At 40.0% G+C, this 23,996-nt stretch overlaps 1 protein-coding gene across 1 annotated transcript in view; it reads right to left on the bottom strand.

Moving 5' to 3' along the window:
• Window positions 1-23,996, bottom strand: part of LOC126549289 (nuclear receptor subfamily 2 group F member 1-B) — a 48,504-nt gene that overhangs the window by 12,527 nt on the left and 11,981 nt on the right. The window contains exons 2-4 of the mRNA XM_050198026.1: window positions 23,706-23,855; window positions 11,941-12,257; window positions 11,285-11,543 (exon numbers count right to left, since the gene is read on the bottom strand). Coding sequence (XP_050053983.1) covers window positions 11,285-11,543; window positions 11,941-12,257; window positions 23,706-23,855 — 726 coding nt within the window. The remainder of the gene's footprint in view (window positions 1-11,284; window positions 11,544-11,940; window positions 12,258-23,705; window positions 23,856-23,996) is intronic.

Here is a 23,996-nt window from a genome sequence, read left to right as displayed (position 1 = left end):
TAGTTGCGTACTATTTTCAGATATATATTTATGTATAGGTATAGAAGTGTTTTTTTACAGGCGCGCGTAATTATATGATCTCGGCGGCTATAGTGATTCGAGTTTACTATTTTGGCATAATGGCATGTATGCAACGTCATATATAATGTGAGAACGCGCTGACTACGCAGGCTGCTAGACAAATTAATACAAATCGCCGGTTGATTCAGAAACGATATTACGTTATCGGAGTTCAGAATTTTAATCCGACCCTACCTATTAATAATACCGCGGCCATCGGCTTAGGAAAACTTTCGATTTTTCGATATCGTATATTTGCTACGGCATGCGAAGGCTAAGGTGCAAAAAGTGCAGTAATAATCGTTGTTAAATAAGAAATCGCACTCGGCGCACAGTTAAAAAATATTTCTTTTTTCGCGATTTCGCGTCGCAAATATCGAATACGAGTAAATACGAGAGAACTTACTAATGATGATGATAATTATAATAATAATAATGAAAAAAAAATAATTGTGTTTTTCTTTGTTAATAAAGTGCCATCCACTTTGCATAATTATTCATTTGCGGGCGACATGTACAGACGCTGTTGTGCAGCTTCCTGTGCCACTGCAGGTAATTTGTGAATCACGCCGCCGCCGTGTTGCGACGAATTATTTGGCAGGTTCCTTCGAATGGCATCATAATAATATTAGACTTTTGCCGCCGGTATTTATATTAATATATGGACGCATATTATATGTATAAACGCGAAAACTTTAACGCAGATAAACTGCACCGAGCGTTATTTACACACTATTGAACGCGGCGAGACGTCGTTATAACACATTATGCGAACCCATTGTTGTACTCTCGCACCCGGCGACGTGATATCTCCGAGTACACGTTAATAACAATAATAATAATATTATGTTTGTATATATAGGTACAGAGAAGAAGAAGAAGAAGCAGAGGCAAAAGACGACGACCGGCAGCATCAGCAGCAGATGATCGTCATCGTCGTCGCCAGTCCTTTTCCTCTGCACATAATAATAATAACGACGATGACTATACCATCTATTATATTATTTGCACACAAAACGACGTGTGCGCGTGTTTACACGGGTATTATAATATATTATTATTATAATATACCGCTACCGATGCCGTTTGTCGCGAACGGGGCATGTGTAGGTGTGATTATTTTCGTCGTTTGTATATAATAATATCATATATGTATATATAATAACATTATATGCGAGTGCAGTGTGTGTGACTCCACTCGTCGGCGGCGGTAGTACAATGACACGTTGATGATGCGCTCACTGATCCGTGTGTGTAAACACAGCGTCTTATATATTATATTATGCGCGGGGGTAGGATGCTGTGCGACAATGGCTGGAAATACGTTTTAGTCGGATATAATAATATATGTTGTATTATTATTATTGTGTACGGGCGGTAGGTACTCATTCGTAAACTCTGCAGGGATGAGCCACGACTGCGGGAGCAGTTAGCAGTACAGGATAGTGCGAGTATATATTGACACGCGGCGTATTGTAAGTATTTGTGTACCTATACACGATAACGACCACGGAGCGGTGATTTATCGGCGAAATATAATAAAATAACAACACGAAATCCCTCCTTCGAGACGCCTCTCAAAAACGCGCGCGGGGGCCCGGCCGAGAGAAAACGAAAATGAATCGAATTACGATGTAATAAATAATAAAATATACAAATGTAACACAATATACTGTGCTCGGAACGATAATCAACCGACATTACGACCGGGCGCGCTAGGTTTTTTCGAGGATCGTCGCGTACTTATTTGTAATCCGCGTCGCAGTGACAATCGCGTACCTATATATTGTAATATAGGTAACAAACGACTGTACGCGCAAATTGCCTATTATCCATAATTCTGTCACGACCGCCAGAGTCATCGAGCAGTCGCGACTTTTCAACGTACACTATTATAATATTCTATTATTATGGTCATTATAATTACGTCCGATTAGCATAACGGTTAGATACGATCGTGTCGGGAGACACGCGCGATAGCGATCTGTAATCGCGATGCTGTACGCGTATTGGTCAATACATTTTTTGTTCACGTACCTAATTAAAATCGTACACGACTGTATTGTAGTAAGTTGTCATACGATCGGCGAGAAGTCTAATACATATAATATATTATATAGGCTGTAGGTACCTACTAATATGGGTACCCCTATAAATTAATTAAGCACTATATAGTATCGATCAACGTTTTCATAAAAGTTATCTGCTGTATTCAATTTACTTTAAAAAGGGTGGTTTTCGTTTGAAAAGAGTTTGTATGAGCCAAAGACGATTTTTAAATGGTCCAACGAGTTTAGTAGGTGCGTCTACTTAAAAAATAGGTATTTTTAAAAATGAATAGATTAAAGAAAAAATGGAATATGAGCATACTCGGTGAATAACTCAGTATAATATACAATATAATACAACGCTGTATACACATCGAACAGAAACCATTAAAATACTATAAAGATATGTAGGTACTACGTGCTTGTGTTTTTGGCTTTCTTTGCGTCCTAAAAAAACACAAACTGCCTAGTCATACGGTCTCCTTTTTCACCGCCCGCGACCCACCTAACCCGTACGCCGCCGAACGTTACATTATTATTATACTTATAGGTATACCAGTTTTCCGCGACCGAATATTATTATACGTTTTACGAGCTCGCGCCCAATACTTTTCGGGATGGCTTACGGCGAGACGCGATGCGCCGCTGGCGCGTTTAATTTATTTCTATCTATGGCCAATATATATATTTATAATGTTATGTACGTTTATTAACGGGCTGCAAAGAGAGTTTGGTTTGTACTTTGCTCGACCCGCGACGACGTCTCGCCTACAACTTACTACATTCGATATAAAATACGTATAGTGTACACCAACGAGCGTGTCCCCCGCGAATCGTTTCCACGCGGAACGCGCCTAAACGTTATATTATTTTGTAATACGAGTGTTATAAACACAATATACGTACATTGAGTATAACGCGTAGCCAACTGGTTCCGTGAGGAATCGTGACCGATTCGGCGCGAGAGATTTACACGGGCGGCCGAATAATAATATCGTGGTTGTTGCCGCCGCTGTTCGACAGCAGCTGGTGCTCATAATATATACATATATTAAATATATAATATAAACACGTAATGTGCAACGTATATAATATTATATTATATTTTCACTTGGCCGGATTGTAATTTTTTTTTTTTTAACGATAAAAATAACTATAGTGAGAAATAAAAACACTGTCGTCGACGTCGTCGTCAGAGAATATGACGTGCTCGTATATATATACAAATAATATATTCCTCCGTTTACACGCATAATATATATATTATGCATACTACGTTATTATAATAATACATCACCACCGTCGCCGTCGAGCGGCGGTGGTTATGAAAACTGGCTTTTGTGTTATGACCACGTTAAGTGTCGGACCGGAAGGAAACGCACCACAGGAAGAGAGGGGCCCCGAGAGATGACCGCATCCTTTAGTGTAAGGGGATCGTTATCGGCCGCACTGTATATACCTACTACGCGCGTACGACGACGAGGGTCGTCGCGCGCGTTTATCTGGTCGAAGGGTTCGCGCCGGAGAAAAGGTCTTATCTCTTGTACACTGCACCCTCGTTTTACGATTCCGCGAAGAATTTCACTGGTTTTATTCAAATTGCCTAAATGCGCGTAGCTCGTTTCGGAGGGGTAAAATACGCGCGGTTGTCGAGATTTCTACTCGCGGCGGCGTTTTCGGAACAAAGTGCGCGTCTATATTATAACTTTATATTATTACGCAGGCACACGAACTGTGCGTGTCGTGATCGATGTATAATGACGTATTTGCGCTTCGAATGAATACTAAACGTAACGTAGTCGATGCGGCCGATTTATAATATTATAAACGTATTATATATATATATTATAAGTACTTAATCACGGTATGTATAGTTTTTTGTATAAGGAATAATCAAAAAAAGTGTATTTTTTATTTCTGCAAAATATAGCCAAACTATTCGTAGGAACATAACGATTGGGAGTTTAGTTTAATATGTATACACAAATCGTTTGATGGATGTAAGTCTGCACCCACCGTCGCAATATCGATTTTTATATACCTATAAGATCCTGCATCAGTTCACGAATCTAACGCAGTTATTAGTCCCGGACGAAATAGCTGGTACTTATATAGTTATATATTATGAATACACGAATGTCATATAATATGCGTAAACAGTCTCGGATATAATATCATCTGTACACAAACTCGTTTCGACGGTTTACTCGATAATTAACACGTCGCGAACGTGTGAAAATACCGTCCGCGAACGCAAGAGTTCGTTATTACCGAGCGCGTATTCGACGTAGGTATACCTCGTATATCGTAATCGTGAACGGACCGAACGAAAAATAAAAAAACGACCACTAGGCCACAGCGAGTTATAAATAATAATAATAATATAATGTACAGAAAAGAAACGGTAGATTATTGACCATGTCGTATTATATTATTATAAAACGTGTAGTACGTGATTCGGACGTTGGCGGGGGCGTGCTGATGGACTGCGGGAAACGCGCGTCTCCTCCGCGCGCACCGGTGTGACTTTCATTTCGACGTCATCGTCGTCTCCGCCGCCGCCGGCATCGCCTCGGTCCGTGGCGCGCGCCCGCTGACCGCTCTAATCGCGAGTGATTAATCTCGACCCGACCCGTACGACGGCGGCGGCTTATGTTAATTACTCTCAGATCGCGAAATAAAAAAAAAAAATAATTTGTTATCACAATATCGACAAAATATGTACGGTCCACAGCAATTACGCCTACGCTTTCGCCCGGACGAGTGTAAGCGGAGTAGTCCGACCGGCAAACGTTACGACCGGTCCGATTTCCGCGGTCGTTATAACGTTATATTATTTTAACGATACGCGTGTTATAAGTAGTACATCGCGACGTGTCGCAAGAACGAAAAAAAATAAAAAAAAATATAAATATTTTCACTGTCGACGCATTGCACGTGTGTAAACACACACAACTCTGTCCGATTTAGTCATCAATCGTTTGCCGTCGTCGGTCGGTCGGGCGAGGACGTTCGAAAAGACGCGACCGACATCGCATGTATACCAACAATAACGACGGCAATATAATAATATTATTATAATCATTAGGACGTGTATAGTATAATACGTGCGTTGTGCGCGAGTCTGCGGGGCGACCGTGTCCGATTCGGCGTGTCCGTCCGACCGGCCGGCAACTCATCACCGTCGGCCCGGCGGTCGGGTGGCGGCGGAGGCTCGTCGGCGACCGCGAGCCGCGTATTGTTAACGCGCTCGCGATTCGTCCGCCGCCGGCCTTATACGCCGGCCACGTCACCGTGACGCCGACACGTCCAAACAATTTGACCACATCGTGAGAACCCGATTCGTTGATTTATTTTTTTTTTCCTCGTCCGACCGAACAACACGATAATAATAATACACGTCTTTCGTACGGGTGTAATGGGTATACACGCGTTTTCCCGACACGGACGCACACGTGACCTTTTTCACGACGACGACGACGTACCTACACTCGCGCATACTTTGCGCCGCAGCCCCGAGGACGACTGTACCTCGTCACCTATACGCACACACACGTCCGTCCTGGTCATGACGACAATAATAACGATATAATAATAATATTGTCGTGTCGTCGAGTCCGGCGAGCATTGTTCGGTCGTCGTACGAATCGCCGTCGGCGTCGGTCGTCGTGGGCGTGTGAAATTATTCTTTTTTCTTCTTCTTCCGTGAAATCGCACATTTTTCCCGTCCCGTATCTCGGACGTGTGCGAGTACAAGGCACGTATATCGTCGGGGCGTATGTGTGTGCGAGAGATCGTGTGCCGAGGACGTCGACTGAGGAATGCCGATGTTATAATATTGTTATGCTGTCTCGCACAACGTCCCCGTGATTAAACCGATCAGAAGGTGCTAAATGTGGGGGTGCGACACGTAAATAGCGCCAAATTTGGACACTTTTTGGAGACCTTAAGGTCGTGCGCCTTCAGTCTTAATTCCGTATTATTTGTCATCCATCTCGGGTTACGACGAATAATCTCAGTAATATATATATATATATATGTAGATTGTAGATAGGACTTGTTTATATGAGTTCGAAACGACGTCAGAGATTTACGGGGCGTTTCCTCCGCGAATCTGTTTTCCAGACGACGGTCCCGAGGAAACTCGCATTAGCGTCCGAATCGTACACCTATATAGACGCTTTGGTCTTTTTTTGCGCTCGTTCGTAAACGTTGTATCAATTAACCTCGTTCACTATCTCCGAAACACGCATCGGCATTAAGGTGTTTTTTTCGTCGTGAGTGGATCGTCATCGACGAAACTCTGCGGTTCACTATATATATTATAAGTACACGCACGGTGACGATAGCCATAGTCCTGGATGAGATACGTATAATATAAGAAGAGCGAGCGTGAGTCGAAGAGAGAATAATATTATACAGCGGGCGTTTCGATCGCGAACTGTACAATAATAATAATAAGTATTTAATGAGCGTAGCTAGCACACGGTCTCGGTGAAAGGATTCCGTTTTTTTCCCTATCGTCTTTTCATGCCCGGTGTTTATTATATAAGTACTTATAAATATACGTATATACACCGACTGTCGGCTGCGACGTCGAACCGCCAATTAGAAAAAAAGTCAATATTAACACATTTTCTCGTAAATCGGTTAGATTCGAACGACCTGACCGTAAATAATCTGACGGGATAATAGCCGCTCTTGATCACACTTGGTTGATCACGAGAGACTTACACAAATACTAATTTATAAAACGATGTTTTTTACGAACTGATACCGAACAACAGCCACGACGCATTTTTGTCGGGATTAAAAATGCTCTAATTAACTAATTAATTAGAATTATTAGGGAGACGAGACACGGCACGTATCGCGTATAGGCCCCGACGGTGCAATACATGATGTAAATATCGCGTACGTATTTCGCTAAAAATATTGTTTTAATAGTGTACGGAATCGAGGAGCAGGCAATATAATTCGAATTATATTCCTCCTATCTCTGCTCAGCCGCTTTCCACGCAGCACGCGATCATTAAATTATTAATTAAAAAATAAAATAAAAAATGAACTACTCGTCGTTACGGTGCTAGCCATCGTTACAGTGAATTATTGTTATAAACACCAAAACTGGGAAAAATTATGAGTGGGTATCTCGTTATGCGCGCGTGCTCACGGGTCATGGGCAAGGTCGTACCCGCAGCGCAACCGTGTTGTGCGCGAGTCTCCGGGTCTTCGACGAGACCCTTCTGCAGACGTCGGGCACAAAACCGAACGTGTCCGTCTTAAACCTTCGCGACGACTCCCGGAAACTGTTTTCCGGCCTAGTAATGTATTGTCGTATACATCTAAACCGGTCGGAAAACCGGAAAATCCTGAGCGCGTATATAATAATACGCGTATAGTGGATTTATCGTGCCCCCCGCTCGCGTGCCCGGCTACCTATACGTATCGTGTATCATGTGTATGCGATTATAAATAATATATATATACCGTTCGGTAAACGGATCCGTTTTAATTGAATAATAATAATAACAACGACCCGGCGCGTGCGCGTGTACATGTACCACTCTCGTATATATTTAACGGTTAGCGCGCTCGCACGGTCTCGGGTCGTTTGCCCTCACACACGCACACGAATACAAACAAAAACACACACACACAAACGTATTTACTCGTATATATAGATCTATAATATGCTGTATATTATATATATATATATAGGTGCGTAATGCGCAGGATTCGTAATAGTCTGATACGCCCACGCGTCCGTTTTGCCGAGCTGACCTCGGCCGCTAGACGGGGGCCACTGGGTCACACGAGGATTTATCGTGTAACGCCGCTGCTGAGCTGCAGTGGTTACCTACTAACGACCGTCGTCGTAGTCGCTTTATTCGCCCGAAGCGTCGAAAAGTTACATAGAAAACGCACAACGCGCGTTATTGTAAAATAAATATATATATATATTATAAATATACACACGTAATATTGTAATATATGTATAAATGAGTTTGCGTACGAGGTGTAATAGAGTCGTGTTCACGCCGCCACCACCGCGGGTGTTTCCGGCCGACGGGTTTTTAAGCGCGTTAATAAAGTCCGTATTTATTATTCATATTTATATTGGCGTACTCGAACGGGCGCTTTTCTTTCCGCGAACACGTTTTCGTATAGTGGCGATCCATTAATCAATCGCCGCGGCTAATGATATTCGCCCGGCCGTGTGCGAATGCGTTTCGAAATCGGTTGGATAATAAAAAAATTAAAAATTCCAATTATATACCTACACGTGTATACCCGAGTCGAGATGCGAAGACGACGTGACAGTAAATCATACTATACCTACCGTGATTAATTTTCTATGGCCACCGACGGTTTCCCGTCTGTCCGGAAAAACGAAACGACGACATTTGTTCTAAACGTGTTATAGCGTTTATCGTCAGAAGAAATGGCGATACAGATCTCATCTAGAAAACGTTTTTTCAAAATGTTATCCCACTAGTTAAATAACGACGCGAGTTTACCGAAGAATTTTGCGGATTATACACAATACTATTAAACACTGACGGAGTATAACGCCCGTGTATCGTGTTTTATGACGATCGACGGAGCGACCTAACCGCTGCGCAGCGACTCGACGACTTTGGGAACCCCGTGGCGCGCGGCGACCGTGACGCGGGAGGTCCGGCGGTCAGCGAAATCTCACGTTTAGATCGCACAAAACGAACGAATAACGTCTTCGAAAACTCGGTTCGAATTGTGGTCGTCGACTTTGCTCACGTGTCCGCCAGTTATGGTCGCCGCGGTTGTAAAATCGTAACGCCGTACAATATTATCGTCGTCGTCTATTCTGTTCGGAAAAAAACCAGCTATGGGCGTTATACGGGCCGACGGATCTCGTTATGGACCTCGCGCGAGCATACTCGGGATGCGCGCAGTCTCGCGCCTGGTGGGAACAAAAGACTTCTCGACGGATCTTATAATGACCGCCTCCGCCGCACCGGAGAACGGAGTATAATACGATATTACTTATAATATATTGCCTGTGCGTCGGAGTGCTGCCGAAGTCGTTTGTTGTAAATCGTCGGGTAAGTTACCACCCAAACCACGCGCGCCATTCGAGTACGGTCGTCGACAACTGGTTTCGCACGAGCTCGCGATAATAGTAATTGAAAAAAATATATATAATTCGATCGTGTGAATGTTTTTACGACCGCGTACACCGTGCGATATTATGTACAGTGTGCCGCGTCGGTTTCTGCGGTACGTCGTATTATTATATTATGTGTATATGATATTCGCTTTCACTAAACGCGTATACCTATGCCTAATAATAATAATACTACGATGTGGTATAATAGTCGTCCTCAGTGCGTGGGCCGATATCTTATATTATTGTTGTCGTTAAATGTATAAAAACGACCGCTGCAATTCGGCGATTATCGTTCGTCGACGGTATAGGACGTTTCGCGGGCATAACGTATAAAACGGCTCAGCGATGGTCATTTAGACGATTCACGGGTTAGGTCCTGTCCAAAACGCTCGTTCGCCGGGCGTCCCTTACCCGGTCGTTGGCGCGGCGTAGGTCGTGGGAAAAATTAAACCATCTCAGCGTATTATTATCGTTGTTTTTGTTATGTAGGACGCGGCTGCGATTGCGATCTCCGTCGTCATCGTCGTCGTCGTCGTCGTCGTCGGATCCGGGATGAGCGCGCGCGGAAAAGTAGGACGTGCCGCGCGGGCGGGTCGGCGGTCTCTTCGGCGTTCGCGTATTATTATTGTACGCACACACCGCCACGACGAATCGTCCATCGGACGCGATAAGGCAAGTGGCGTGTGCGTATTTACAAACTCGCAAAACGGCCACTGATCGTCGCCGTCGTCGACGACTCCGTCATAAGGCGCACATGACGTGCAGCCCGTCGGCGATCGACTCGTCGTGACCGGCCGTCTCTTAGCGCGCGCATGATGTTACATTATCATTACGAGAAAAAATGTATACAGGGTGAATCTCTATGCAAGCACACCCCCCCACTCCTTCGTCGTTTCTTCGAATTCGGATTTTTAAATAAATTCGATTACCGTGTTTTAGATTTATTCGTTTTTTTTTATTATTATACGTAGGTATAGGTACCTATATTTAAGGATTAAGTACAGTGTTCTGTGGTGATACAAACTTCTGTTTTTCAAATGAGAATCCCCCTACATCATTTTACTTTAAACCTAATTCAGCATTTAAACTACAATTTCCTCAGTCATTATAATGTTTACATACTAATAAAGTAATATTCCTTAAAAACGGCGTTACGATAATATAAAATACATCTAATAATGTTGGATCTAGTATTTATTTTACACACTTTATGTATACTTAAAAAACCCATGAATTTTGAATATCTATATTATTGAAGAACAAAAAAGGGGTTGAGCATGCTTATTGAACCACTCCGTATAAAAACTCCGTTCTGGCGTCCGAGAGAAAAAATATTCAAAATATGCTGCACCACTGTTAGCCGTATAAGGATGCGCCGCAAGAAAGAAGACGCTCACGACGTTTGGAACGAGGAGGAAGATCGCGGAGGAGACGTGTATACGCACGTTAAGAGGATGAAAAAAAAACTCGCCGACCGAGAATCGTTTTCGGGATGACGTTTTGCCGCCCAAGTGAAAGCTGTAATACTGCACGAGAACAGGTCGACCACGATTCGCGTGCCCGTCGGCCAAACGAAGACTACACAGCTACGACTCTGTTTATATGTTATATACCTAGGTACATTTAATGTGCATTATTGTTAAAACGGTATTCTCGTGACTTTCTACACGCGACGCGCGTTATCGTTTCCTACGACTTTGGGCTACGTGACGGCTGATCACTGAATACTGCAACTCACAGTATTTAATATAATATATTATAATATCGTCGGTGGAAAAAACGAATTTATAGGAATACTTTCTAAATTACATGTCGTTACATCGGTGTACCACTATTACACGATGTATTATTGTATATAAAATAACTATATGTGATTTATACCCCCAGGGATGCCGTTTGACGGGCTTAGTTAGAATCATCTGTACCCGTTTAATGGGAAAAAGTTTAAAAATCAAAAAAAAAAATTTCTTTTCACGTATGGTGATTGTTCGTCAAAATTCTATACATATAATGAGGCAGGACTTACCGGTGGTGAACAGGACGATGGCTTTCAGACAACTGTACTCGGCGGCGTCTACGTGGAGGGCTTTAAGTTTCTCCACCTGTTCCTGGAATATGCGTATGTGGTCCATGAAAGCGACCACACGATCTGCGGCCATTGGAGACGCATGCAGCCCGGCTGCGGCCAACAAAGGGGCAACGTGCAGTGGCATCGAACACTGTGACGCGTTCAGTACAAACAGTTCACTCCAAACGAGCCTCAGCAAGGCCACTTGGTCAGTCACCTGATAAGCACACACAATATCGTTTAGGTTTGATATAGAAAAACGTTAAACTCGCGTGTTTCGAGTAGACATATAGCATAATATCATACAGACATCAATAGTAAATCTAATAAAGTTTCAATGGTTTTAAGAATATACTCAATTCATTATATTTCCATGTCCATTTAAATGGGAATACGATTTATAACTGTCATATTTAACCACAAATAATAAAAAACAAATAACTCGTAAGTAATAAAATATTTATCATTAGATAAAAAAAAATTAAATTAAAATAGTATGCGTATCGCAAGTCATTTATTTGTATCTTAAGTAACTACAGCGTTAATTTTCTAGCCAGGAAATACCCCAAAAAAGGGGATGGCTGAATTGCGGTATTTAAATCGCGATCACTCACCTGCAGGTCTGGGAAGAAAGGTATGTTTCGAGCCCACTCGACGGCGCTAAACAGCAACCTGGCTGCCAGCTCGCATATGTTGTCTATGCCCATGATGTTGTTCGGTTGCATGCATTGGCCGTACCTAGACGTCGGGTATGGTTCGGCACGCAATAGCAGCGATATATAGGAGGACAGGTAAGAGTGGCCGTTAAGTCCTACGGCTCCCACAGCGGCGGCCGCAGCGGCGGCTGCCTCGCCGTTGGCCAAGCACAGCTGACCGGGAAGTCCTGTGAGCCCGGGAGGTTGACTGGCCGGAACTCGACCTCTCTGAACGGCTGTGGAAAAAAGGAAAATATAAACATTAGCTTCAATATCACATAATATGATAACAGAACAAAAGTGTATAATATTATTACGGTGGGTGGCGAGAAAGCTTAGGTGAATTGGTTTTTAACTGTTTATAAAATTATAGGTACCAATAAAAACATACATATAAATATATAATATATAGTTTGGCACGATTATATAATATTATTTATTATTGGATATACTTCGCCTGCAGCATATCATTTAGCGATCAGGTTATAATAGTATGCTACGAAATACAATTTAGGAGGATTTCCGGTGTTTTAAATATAATACATTATGTAATTTTGTTTTCAATAAATTTACATGTTAGAACGATAACAAATAATAATATGGCCGTGGTTTGCATGAATTGGTCATCATTCGTGCAATAATTTATTTATAGTGATATGTGTACCTATATAATGATTCATCATAAAAAAATATGCGATTTTTCATGCGTAATTAATAGATTTTAAACTCCGAATTCATATACAATATTTACATAAATATATGTATTTTTTTCATAAGTTTTTGTGGTTACGGATAAATTCAGAGTTATCGCTGACAAACAGTTACGACGCACATATTATAATATTCAGCGTTCAATATAATATGTCTATCGGTATATTTATTTGTTTTTTCTTTGTCGACCATCGATTAACCACTGATTTACTACTCATCATAATTCATAAACGATTATAATATTATATTTATCACGGACATTTTCTAATGGTTTAACATAAATAATAATGCGTCAGACACTATTGGGCTGCAGCGCACATTTTGTCGAATGATATAATAATTATTGTATAAAACGTCTCCGTGGAAGTTATTTACACGTATAAATCTTGTTTAGCAGTGTCTCGCTCAATTATCACGATAAATAATTTTTCTCGTTTAAGTATAGGAGAACGTTTATGGGGGTTTTGTTTTTTACGAAATAAATGTTAGTATGGAGATTATTGAAAATCTTGTCAAACGCTATAACTCGCGCTCATACCTATAACGATAATATATTTAAGACTATATTATATATTATAATACACGTCGGACACTTGACGCCGTCGCAATGTACCCCCGGCGATCACAGGTAGAAAATAATACACGCGATATTGTAATAACGTAACAATCCACCCTTATCGATACGTAAGCACACAACGCGCAGCTGTTGCGGATAGCGTCCGGTTTTCGTGACGATTCCCATATATTATTATCATCTATCGTTATTATATACGCACCGCGCAAAACCGATCGAACGAGTTCGAACCCTTGACCGACGTCGTCCGAGTCGTCCCGTGTGAAGATGTCCCGTATGGGAATTTAATATATTAACGAACCGATATTCGCTCCGATCGCCGAACCCGTTTAGATCCAGTTATCGATCCCACGGAACAAATTCACCCGTTTTATAAGCACCGCATGCATGCGCCGGGGTGGTGACCTCACGGTCCCTTGCTAAATAGTTGTGGTTGTGGTGGTTTTTACTCGTTTAAGTTTTCACGAAACGAGTTTTTTTTACCAGCCGATGTACGCACTCACATTGAATACACCACTCATCGGTCCGATAAAGTTTCGTCCGAGTCCGTTAGAAGGCTAAGGAAAATTCTAAATTAATCATCTCAATCGCCACTCCCCCCCTCCTCACGTGATTCTCAGGACATCTGTCGCAGACGACCCTTGTGTGGTTTTATGATAATAAATGTAACACGCCATCCCGAGACTGGCACGTCGAAAAAACCGTTGTCGAGCGTCATTGCTGCCCCTCCGGCGGCGACGACGGCTTAGAACTACGTCGTTTGTCCTACCAGATTTTTTCGAAATCTCCCCACACAGTGTATAAATTAACGTGTCAAACGCTGTATCAGTGGATATAGTTATTATTTTTAACGTCTGAACTCTCGTGGGACCGATATAGTCCCAGAAGGATAGAAAGTTGAAAAAATATATCAACATATAATATATATACTCGTATATACATCTCTTCATTTTTTTTTTTTTTTTTTTGATACGATCTCGCATTAACATTGAACAATGTACATATCTTGGCGAAGTCATAATAACAACATAGTGTAATAAACACTGCAGTATATTTACATAACTAGACATTTTAACGGCGTTTGCGAATTGTTTAAATTATTTAATATTTAATTAAAAATGCATGCAATAATATTATTCCTTGTTATTTCACGTAATTTTATAATCAGATAAGTCAATTCCTAGTTCCTAGTGTTCCTACTAAATTCTAAGATAAAAAAAAAAAATAAAATAAGAAATATTATTTATTTGTTTATTTTTATTTGTAATCATTGTCTATGTACAGCGTAATAAATAAAAAATAATATTTAATTAATTTTTAACTTAAAGTACACGAGGTAAGCATTTGCATATAAAAATAGATTTTACTTAATATTTGTATTATAATATTATACTTCAAATTCATAGAAAACAAGTTATTTTACAATGGAATTAGTATGTAAGTAATAAGTAGGTATACTTAGAAAATATGTAATAATTGTATTGTTTATTTTTAGACAATCTTCGCATCAAAACCGTTTATAATATCTAAAACAGATTCTACAGGTTAAGTGCAGTTGCATAAAGTTACAGAAAACCTTATAGTCATGATTCCAATTAATGTTTAACACGTTTTTTTTACACAAGCGTTCGATTATTACGATGAAAAAAACTGTAACATAGGTACGCCTATACACTATATATAGGAAGACATATATTATGTAGAAAATGTGCTCAATCACCGCTTGTTTATTTATTTTATTTTTAAGTTTTTCATTCTTCCGGTCAGTCGCTAACACACTCACACAGCATTATGTAATAATTTTTTATTGTGCACTGTAAGACAGACACGGTAGTCGAAAAAGATCATCTTCGTCATGAAACGGCTAAAAAGTACCTATTCGTTTGTGAATACGGCAAGACTCCGCCAAAAAAGGTCTGTTCTGTTCATTACTCACGCTCTATGATTTTAACGATACTTTCGACGTCAACGACGGAAAAAATATAATTATAATTATAAATATACATATTATATACGAAATTTACGAGTATCATATGTGTATATAAAATATTTAAAAAGTAGGTATCTGACGGACAATAGTCTACAAGCGCGATTTTAACGCCCTTCGGCCATCTCATTTGTAAAAATATGCGTAAGACGTCCCGCGCGTCTCCCTCGCACCACATCACCTCTTTTTATGGCGCTAATGAAAGTCTGTGCATACACGCATACGCGCGTTATTATATCGTCGTACGTACCTATACGTATAAATCTCATAGTCGTTATGGTCATCGACAAGGCAGAATATTATTATATGCGTCGTATCTGCTGGAAATAATAAGAGCTGCTCAGCTCTCGTATTTTGATGGTAGCACATAGACATATGTATATAATATAATATATAACAATAAAACGGCTAGTAAAAAAAAAAATAAAATAATAATAATAAACAAAAAACGTGCTCGTGTGATTATTAAATGTTCGAAAAAGAGACTGGTACTAACGCCTGTTTCTATATACTCGTGTACATAATTATTATATTATTTGAAAAAAAAAAGAATTATATCAGGTAGGTTTAAAATATTATAACAATTTATCATCTTTTAAAAACCACGCAGACTTAAAAATTGAATAGAGGTGTTTTCGTGGAAGAACCAGAGTATGTAATATAATGGTCGCACCGAGGTTCATTACACACGTTCAAACACACACGAAATCAAATATTACACGCGCGTCAACGTATATAGTTTTGGCGAAATTTCACGTCCCCAGTTGACCGAATGCAGCAATTTGTTCCGGACACACTCTCACGAGACTTGACACACGCAGTTACCTATTACATTCATAAAGTATAACTACTAATAACTATATATATATTATATGGTCCTTGTGGAGGCGGAGGCTGCGCAGCTGAGGCGGTGGCGTTAATAAGTTTTTCGTCGGACAACTATACTGGTAGGCGGGCGGGTAGGCTGCCGGCCGAGGGGGACAGCCCTATTAACGTGTCGTTTCGGTATCAAGTGGACGTGTAATACACCGTATTCGAATCGATTCCATATTATAACGTCGTCGTCGTCGTCGTTCGAGCCACCGCCATGGGTGGGCTCATCTCATTTGAACCGTCATAATACGGCGATGACGTACACACATAACATGCAGACACATTACGAGTATCTATATACGTTCTCGTGTACAGTGTACACATTTATAAATATTGTATATATGGGAGTGTTCTAATTTTCCCGGGCGACGGTTCGTTTTTTCGCATGAAGAATCCATTTTTCACAGCCCGGAGACGACCGCGACCGGTTGACGACGTGTGACAATATAATGATATGGACGTGACGAGAAAATGCGACACAGTCGTGAGAGATATTATAGCATATATCGTAGAGAGGACTTACATCGTAAAATATATAGTATATATAGTATAATATGATATGACGATGATGCGATGATGACGTGTATAATTGTTCAATTATATTATAGATTATAATATTGTTGTTATATTATTGTAACGCATCTCTTTTCGCGTTTTCTTTTTTACTCCCACAATAATGACGATAAAACGGCGAGACGATTTAACGAATTCCGTGGCAGTAATAGGAGAGATTATAGAAGGAATTCTGCCAAATAAAAAAATTGGCATTCTAAAACGGACATGATCATGACATACACATCGCGAAACCTCAAATCCACTTTAGTAAAACGTATTGAATACTATATACAGTCCTAAATTCTACTATTTTGCAGCATGCGTATTATAGCGTGTTAACAAATGAACTAAACTATACACTAAAAATAAATTTTCAATTAATTAATTGACAATGGTAAATAACTATTTAATATAGTATCTATTCTAGTGAATGGTCCCAAATGTCCCAATGGTACGTAATAAAGCCCAACTATATACACGACACCTGCAATGTCATATTCACAGAAATATATAGTAAAAAAAATCGAAACCACATTTGAAAAACTTCACGTAGCTCATCAACTCATACCGCCCGCCCTCCATACCCGTTTCAGAAAAGCATAGAAAAGGGTACTAAAAAAACAGCCCCTCCCCTCCAATTAATACGAACATTGCTGCGTTTTACCTGCAACCAAGTACACATACCTACGAGATATTAATAATATTCAAGTCTAATGTACTCCCATATAGCCGTGTATAATGATAGTGTGTGCGGTGTGCGTGTGTAAACCGCTATGCGTGCCGCTCTTTTTCTAAAAATCATAAGGTACACGACTGCAAGATACGAGTGCGCCGGCGCGTACAGTGTGCGAGAGTGCGTACATCGGCGGGGCGGCCTTCACCTTCGTATATTCTCGTATGTATAATACACACAAACAGGTTCAAATATCCTCTCCGCCACAGCCACCGTCGCTCGATCTGCCGCGGTGCGATACACGGCTACCTCCGACCGTATATTATCATTTATCACTTTCGATTTTTTTTTCTCGTTTTTATATAGTTCGCCAAAGCCGCCACTATCGCCGGCAGATATTGTTGTAACTTGTTGTAAGTATTGTTTAGAATTAACGAGATCTATGTATAATTCTGGTCTATAGGTATACGCATTATATTATATGCTATAATAATATTAACACGCCTCACGCGTTACATATTACTATTTGATATTATATATGTACCTATACTGTAGATATAATATGGTACAATAATAATATATGATCGAGCGTTGATCGACGGACTCGATAAATGACAGATACTTGACAGATATAACTAATAACTATCTCTATACGCCTTGTATACAGGTGGAAACTTGAAGATCTATGCGCGATATTCGATTTTTCGGGGCGGCACGACATTGCACGACTTAATTCGCTGTTTTGAAACGAAAAGTGTGTAGGTTTGTTATTTATATAGGACGCATGCAACGCCCGATTTTCGTAGGTACGAGAGAAACTTTGACCGTACAACAATACTGTCGAATGTCGATTGTTATAAAAGTTCGCGGGCAAAAATAGTTCCAAACGGTTTACAATATGCTATAATATTATTTAGGTCGATACCCACAAGTACCTACGCCGTCGGTGAGATCAATACCGATCGTATTATTACGAGATGGAACATTGAAACGTTGTCGATTGAACAATAATAGTGTGTTGCAAACGGGGAGGACTCGACAGTTCAAGCCTGACAATTACTATTATGGAAAAAAAAATCAGCGTAGTAATAATAATAATTGCAGTTGTGCGGCGCTGTATGCAATAGAACAATATTTAAGCCAAACAGACCGGCTATAATGTTTAATGTATGCGCGAAAGTTCGAAATTTATTATCGTATATATAAGTATACATTGCAATGTATACAAACACTGGAATTTGTTATCGTTCGCCACGGAACGAAGGCCTAATGAACCGGAATTAGGAAGAGCGCACCACTTTTTGGGGGTATTATCTTCTTTGCACGAGATAAAAGTGTTTTTGGACCCCACAGTCGTATTACCGTTGATTATTATCGTTATTATTGCAAGTATACACGGAGCGGCGCTAACGAAAACCACGAGACTTGATAACGCGTCTTCTTCGAATAAACAAGACTGCCGGACGCCCGGACTGTATGTTAATGTTGTAATAACAATGCTAACAAGATGTCACGTCATAAACATAAACCGTTGATCAAAAACCAAGTAAACGCGTCATCGTCGATAAATTTAAATCTTAAACGCGAGGATTATCACGATAGTACGATAATATAAATTCAAAGAGATTATAGAAATTTTATAGAATATTCATAAGACATTAGAGGGTCGTAAAAATGTATATAATAATATTGTCTCTGTACTCAACGGACGAGGTCGTATGTATATATATTGCCCGATCGCCTCAGGATCTACGCGGCGTTTTATATTTTAAATTTCTTCCGCGTACTACGAAATTTATGTACAACGCATCGCACGCACCTCACAGTAATATAGGTAGGAATACCGACTTGTTACGGTTGCGAAATGTTATTGCGCTCTCATCGTCGATAAATTGAAAAAAAAAACAAAACATTATTACTCCTCCAAACGTATAATTATTTTTATAGAGATTGCAAAACACGTAGGATCCACTTCGCGTTGTCTGCGCCAAACACGCATTTTAGAACGATTATAATTATTTGTATCACTGCGTTTATTTTATATTACCTATTTATTATACTATTATTATTCTGTTTTTGTAACAGTGTACGCATCATAATATGATTCAGCTGTAGTCACTAGCTGCAGCGTATAATGATTATTATAAATATTAAAACAACACTGATCTGCCTATATGTGTAACTACAACGCGAGTACTGCGACAGATTATTTCGAATAATATTATATAATAATTGTAGTTGCCTATATAAAAAGTATGCGGTCGCAATTACGTAAGATTTGATTTCTGTTCGAGTTGAAACGTCGTTCCATCGCACATAAATATCGTTTCTTAAATAATAAAAATAGTTCGCGACTGTATATTTACGTTTTTTAAATTTACGATCTCATAAACGCGATAACACTTCATTCGCGCCCACGCCGACATCGTGAAATCGTATAAGACGGACCGATTGGCAGACGGCCGACCGCAACACAAGTTATATACCTATACATATTATGTATATATATATAGTGTTTGAGCGTATAAACACAATTTGCAATACGAATAAGAATACATTACAATAATAATTATCGTACACAGGTATAAAGCGAGACGGGAAATGAAAAAAAAAACAAGTGTTTAATAAGATATAATATAATAATATGTAACTGTTTTTTTTTTTTTTTTTTGACCGAGTTTACAAAACTAGAATCGCGCGCAGACCAGTGTTGTAGAAATCGTATGTCTCGTAACGGTATAAACGAAATATCACCCACGCATTAGTAAATTACACATGTATCTATATAATATATATATTATATTGACCGAGTGGTCGACTGGAGTTCGATGGTTGCTCAACACCGTGTACAATAGTCATATAGCAGTAGTAGTAGTAGTAGTAATATAATAAATATAATAATACGCAATACTCGAAGTCTGCAGCCGCCGGTCGCTTTTTAGCTATACCTCGTGCATGCGCCACGAGATATATATAATAATAATAATAATAATTTCTTATACATAGACGCACACGGACACACAAACACACAAGTATAGATAGAGTGAGATACGGTTGCACGATAAACGATTCATCCGACAAATACGCCGTAGAGTTGTGGCGGCGGTTCGGTCGGACGGTGACGCAATACCGTTTTTCTGTCACGACCGTCGGGGAAAAAAAATAAAAAATAAAAACAAAAAGTAATATAATAATACTCCGGAGAGATTCAAATGAGTCGGCGAGAGGTTAGGTTGAAACGCATTATAAATAATATTATATAGTATATTGCACGCGTAAAACGAGATGAAAAAAAAAAATAGCATATATTATATATTATATATTGATATCATAATATTCGCTTTGTCCACCGCTCGTCGTCGATACGTACATAATACCTATCACGTTACTTTTCTCCTTCTCACCTCGTGCAAGTATACGATTTACAGATAATTCGATTCCGATATACAACGTGTGTGTGTGTGTGTGTGTGTGTGTGTGTGTTTGTAGAAATATTGTGTATAGGTAATGTATACCGCGTGTGTATAAAATATCTTTCGTATGTGTGTTTGTGTTAAGATTATTGGCTCGTATACGCTATTATTTATTATATGGATATGGCTAGGTAGGTATATTACACAGAAGCCAGTAAGGTACACCGCGGCGGCGAGTCGTGTAGGAGTAAGATCGACCGCGGGGGCGACTGCCCGAGGGAGAGCGAGACCGGCCCCGTGCAAATAGAGTAAAAGTCCACAGTGCGTATAGTTAGGTATAGGTACGTACACTCGGCGGAGACCGCAAGACAGATTAGATATAGCCGACGGCGACATTACTATTCAGCGCTCGCGTGAGTGTGTATGTGTGTACGAATAACACGAGTAATATAATATTTATATATTATACTCGAGTTTGTATGCGTGACTCGGGCAATTAACAGATTATATGTATAATATATACATACTTAAAAATACTTGCATATATATAATATAAAAATCGTAAGGATATGGATACAGAGTTTTCACAAGTCTCGGTCTGTGTCGCCGCCGTTTGTTTGCACTCTCGAAATAATTCTCGTACGTATAATATTCTATCCTCTATACTCAAGAGTATATATTATTATGTTTTATATATAGGTACGCTTATACATATTATTATTATAATTATAATAATACAATATATTATACAGAAATGCGTGTGTATGTGTGTGTAGCTCACATCGCTGCTGCAGTAATTGGTTTCACGGTGAAGACGCGCGCGACGGTCGTGCTTGGAAAGCGGATAAGGAGAAACGGCCGCGTATACATAATATTATTATTATACCGTTTATATTATATACGTATACCACCTGTATTGAACCTACATTTATACTTGTACACGGGTAAACCGTCGTGTGCGCCAGACGACGATATATTTTATGCGAGGAGGAAAAAAAAATTAATAAATGATTGTTTGTGAATCTATCGCGGTATACATACGTGTTCGTACTGTCTACCTATACATATAAAATATGTAAGACGCGCGCGTCTATTATCGTCTTTTGATTCCTATACACTCGCGAGTATTAATACGCTATACCTATATACTTTTCTCAGAGAGTTGGTCGTCGAACGCCGCCGCGTGCGCACGTTTTCGCCGACCGTCGAAGTCGTCTATATATATATGTATGTAAAGCCAAAACACGACGCTTATAACGTCGTGCCTACCCATATCTATTCACCGGCTGTTTATAGTAATACATTTAAACATGATGTACCCACTTTATAGGTATATTGTGGCGGTCGAAATTTCAAGGGAAAAAAGGCATTATAACGGCCGCGATTAACGCGACGCGAAAACGAGTACGGCGACGTCCGGAATATTGTGATTATAATTGAGACGTCTTGTGCAGTACGCCCTACAGCACTTTGAAAAAAAAATTACAAACTCATCATTTTATACAATATATTATATTAATATATATATCGATTCACGATTTTTCGTGTTTTCTCAAGAACCTGTCCGTGGGGTGAGGGAAAAATAGTAAAACTTATTATACACTATTATTATGATATCACGTATAGTTTTAGGCTTGAGGCGGCGGCGGCGGTTAGACTCGTCCGACGGGGAGGAGAAATATGTAATATTATATAGAAACACTGATTAGTGAATGAGGCGGCGGGCGTCGGGCACGTTTAGTCGCGGCCACTTCTTCCCTCGTTAACGCACAAACTCCACAGCTGACCTTCTCGAACAGGACGATTTCACGGATATTGCCCTCGACCGGCGTGTACGGGTCCCAGTAGACCGTGGCGGACGATGTGGCTGCATCAGCTATATATCGGTGACGGACGATGACGCGGCGGTGGAGGTGGTGCCGTAATGTGTATATACGCGCGTCGAAAAAACAAATCTCGTCTATAACGCGTATAGGCACGTTTTTTCTTCGCCCCGTTCCTCCGAGAATCCGTGAAATCGTTTAATATACGTTATATGTGATAATATGATACCTGCTGCATAGTTGGACGATTACATTTCGATGGTTGCAGTATGGCGTAGAGGGGACGAAAAAAAATTGTGTGCGTTGCGAGATGACTCGTTGAAAACTTTTCTACGCTGTAATATTATGCGCGAGATTCTTTTTGGAATGAAACGATATATATACCTGAGTATAATACACATAGAGGTAAAACTATACACTATACAACACTAAATGATGTTAGTATAATAATATAATCTATTTTACACATGCACGCCCATGACGGGGCTGCACACCACCACTTCGACGGAACGACCGATGCGTTGACCCGCCACCGAAACACGGCTGTGGCACCTTGTCCTTGGCCTTGGGAATTTCGATATTTCAAAATTTTCTCGATACAGGTTCCCATTATGATATGTAATAATATAATATATTAAATATTGATACGTTATTTTTATTCCTACGAAATTTTACACGCGATATAGTAGTCGATTATACGCACATTTCACCGCTATGTCATTACCTATATATTATTAGGTATTATGTTTTAGTTCTCACGTTGTGTTATTATTCAACGAGACGATTTGATTGAAACCCATACACAACGAAAACGACGACGACGACGACCAATAGACCGCCGATTTGACACGGTGTGTCTTTATATCGACGGTCGGATCTCTATTATAATTGCTATTCACGTTACTCGCATCTCTTGGTTGTACCCCGTCCTCTGCTCTGTCCGTCTCACTTTTTGTTTCCACCTTTCCCTCTCTCGCTCGTTATTATTATTATTATCATACTATACTTTATAACTTATAACGTAATAATTATTATCGTCGTGGGACGGTAATTTATAATTTTATATTTTTCCTACCTTCTCTGCGCATGCCCATTTTCAGACATTTTTTCAGTCGACAGTACTGACATTGGTTCCGGTGGTGTTGGTCGATGGGACAGTTCCGGCTGCCCCTGCACGAGTACGTGAGATTCCGGCGGACGCTCCTTTTGAAAAAACTTTTACAGCCTGAAAAACAGAAAATAGAAAACCGTTAACGTTCATGATTACATATAGTTGCAGGTTGTATAATATACCTATGTATTAATTGGTTATCGACAATCAGTAGGCACAAATGTACAATAATAATAATAATTTTTATTATAATAA

This window comes from Aphis gossypii, chromosome 1 (genome assembly GCF_020184175.1).
Source record: "Aphis gossypii isolate Hap1 chromosome 1, ASM2018417v2, whole genome shotgun sequence".
Classification (NCBI taxonomy): Eukaryota; Metazoa; Arthropoda; class Insecta; order Hemiptera; family Aphididae; genus Aphis; species Aphis gossypii.
The sequence above is the reverse complement of the archived record's forward strand: the minus strand, read 5'-3'. Positions and strand labels throughout refer to the sequence as shown.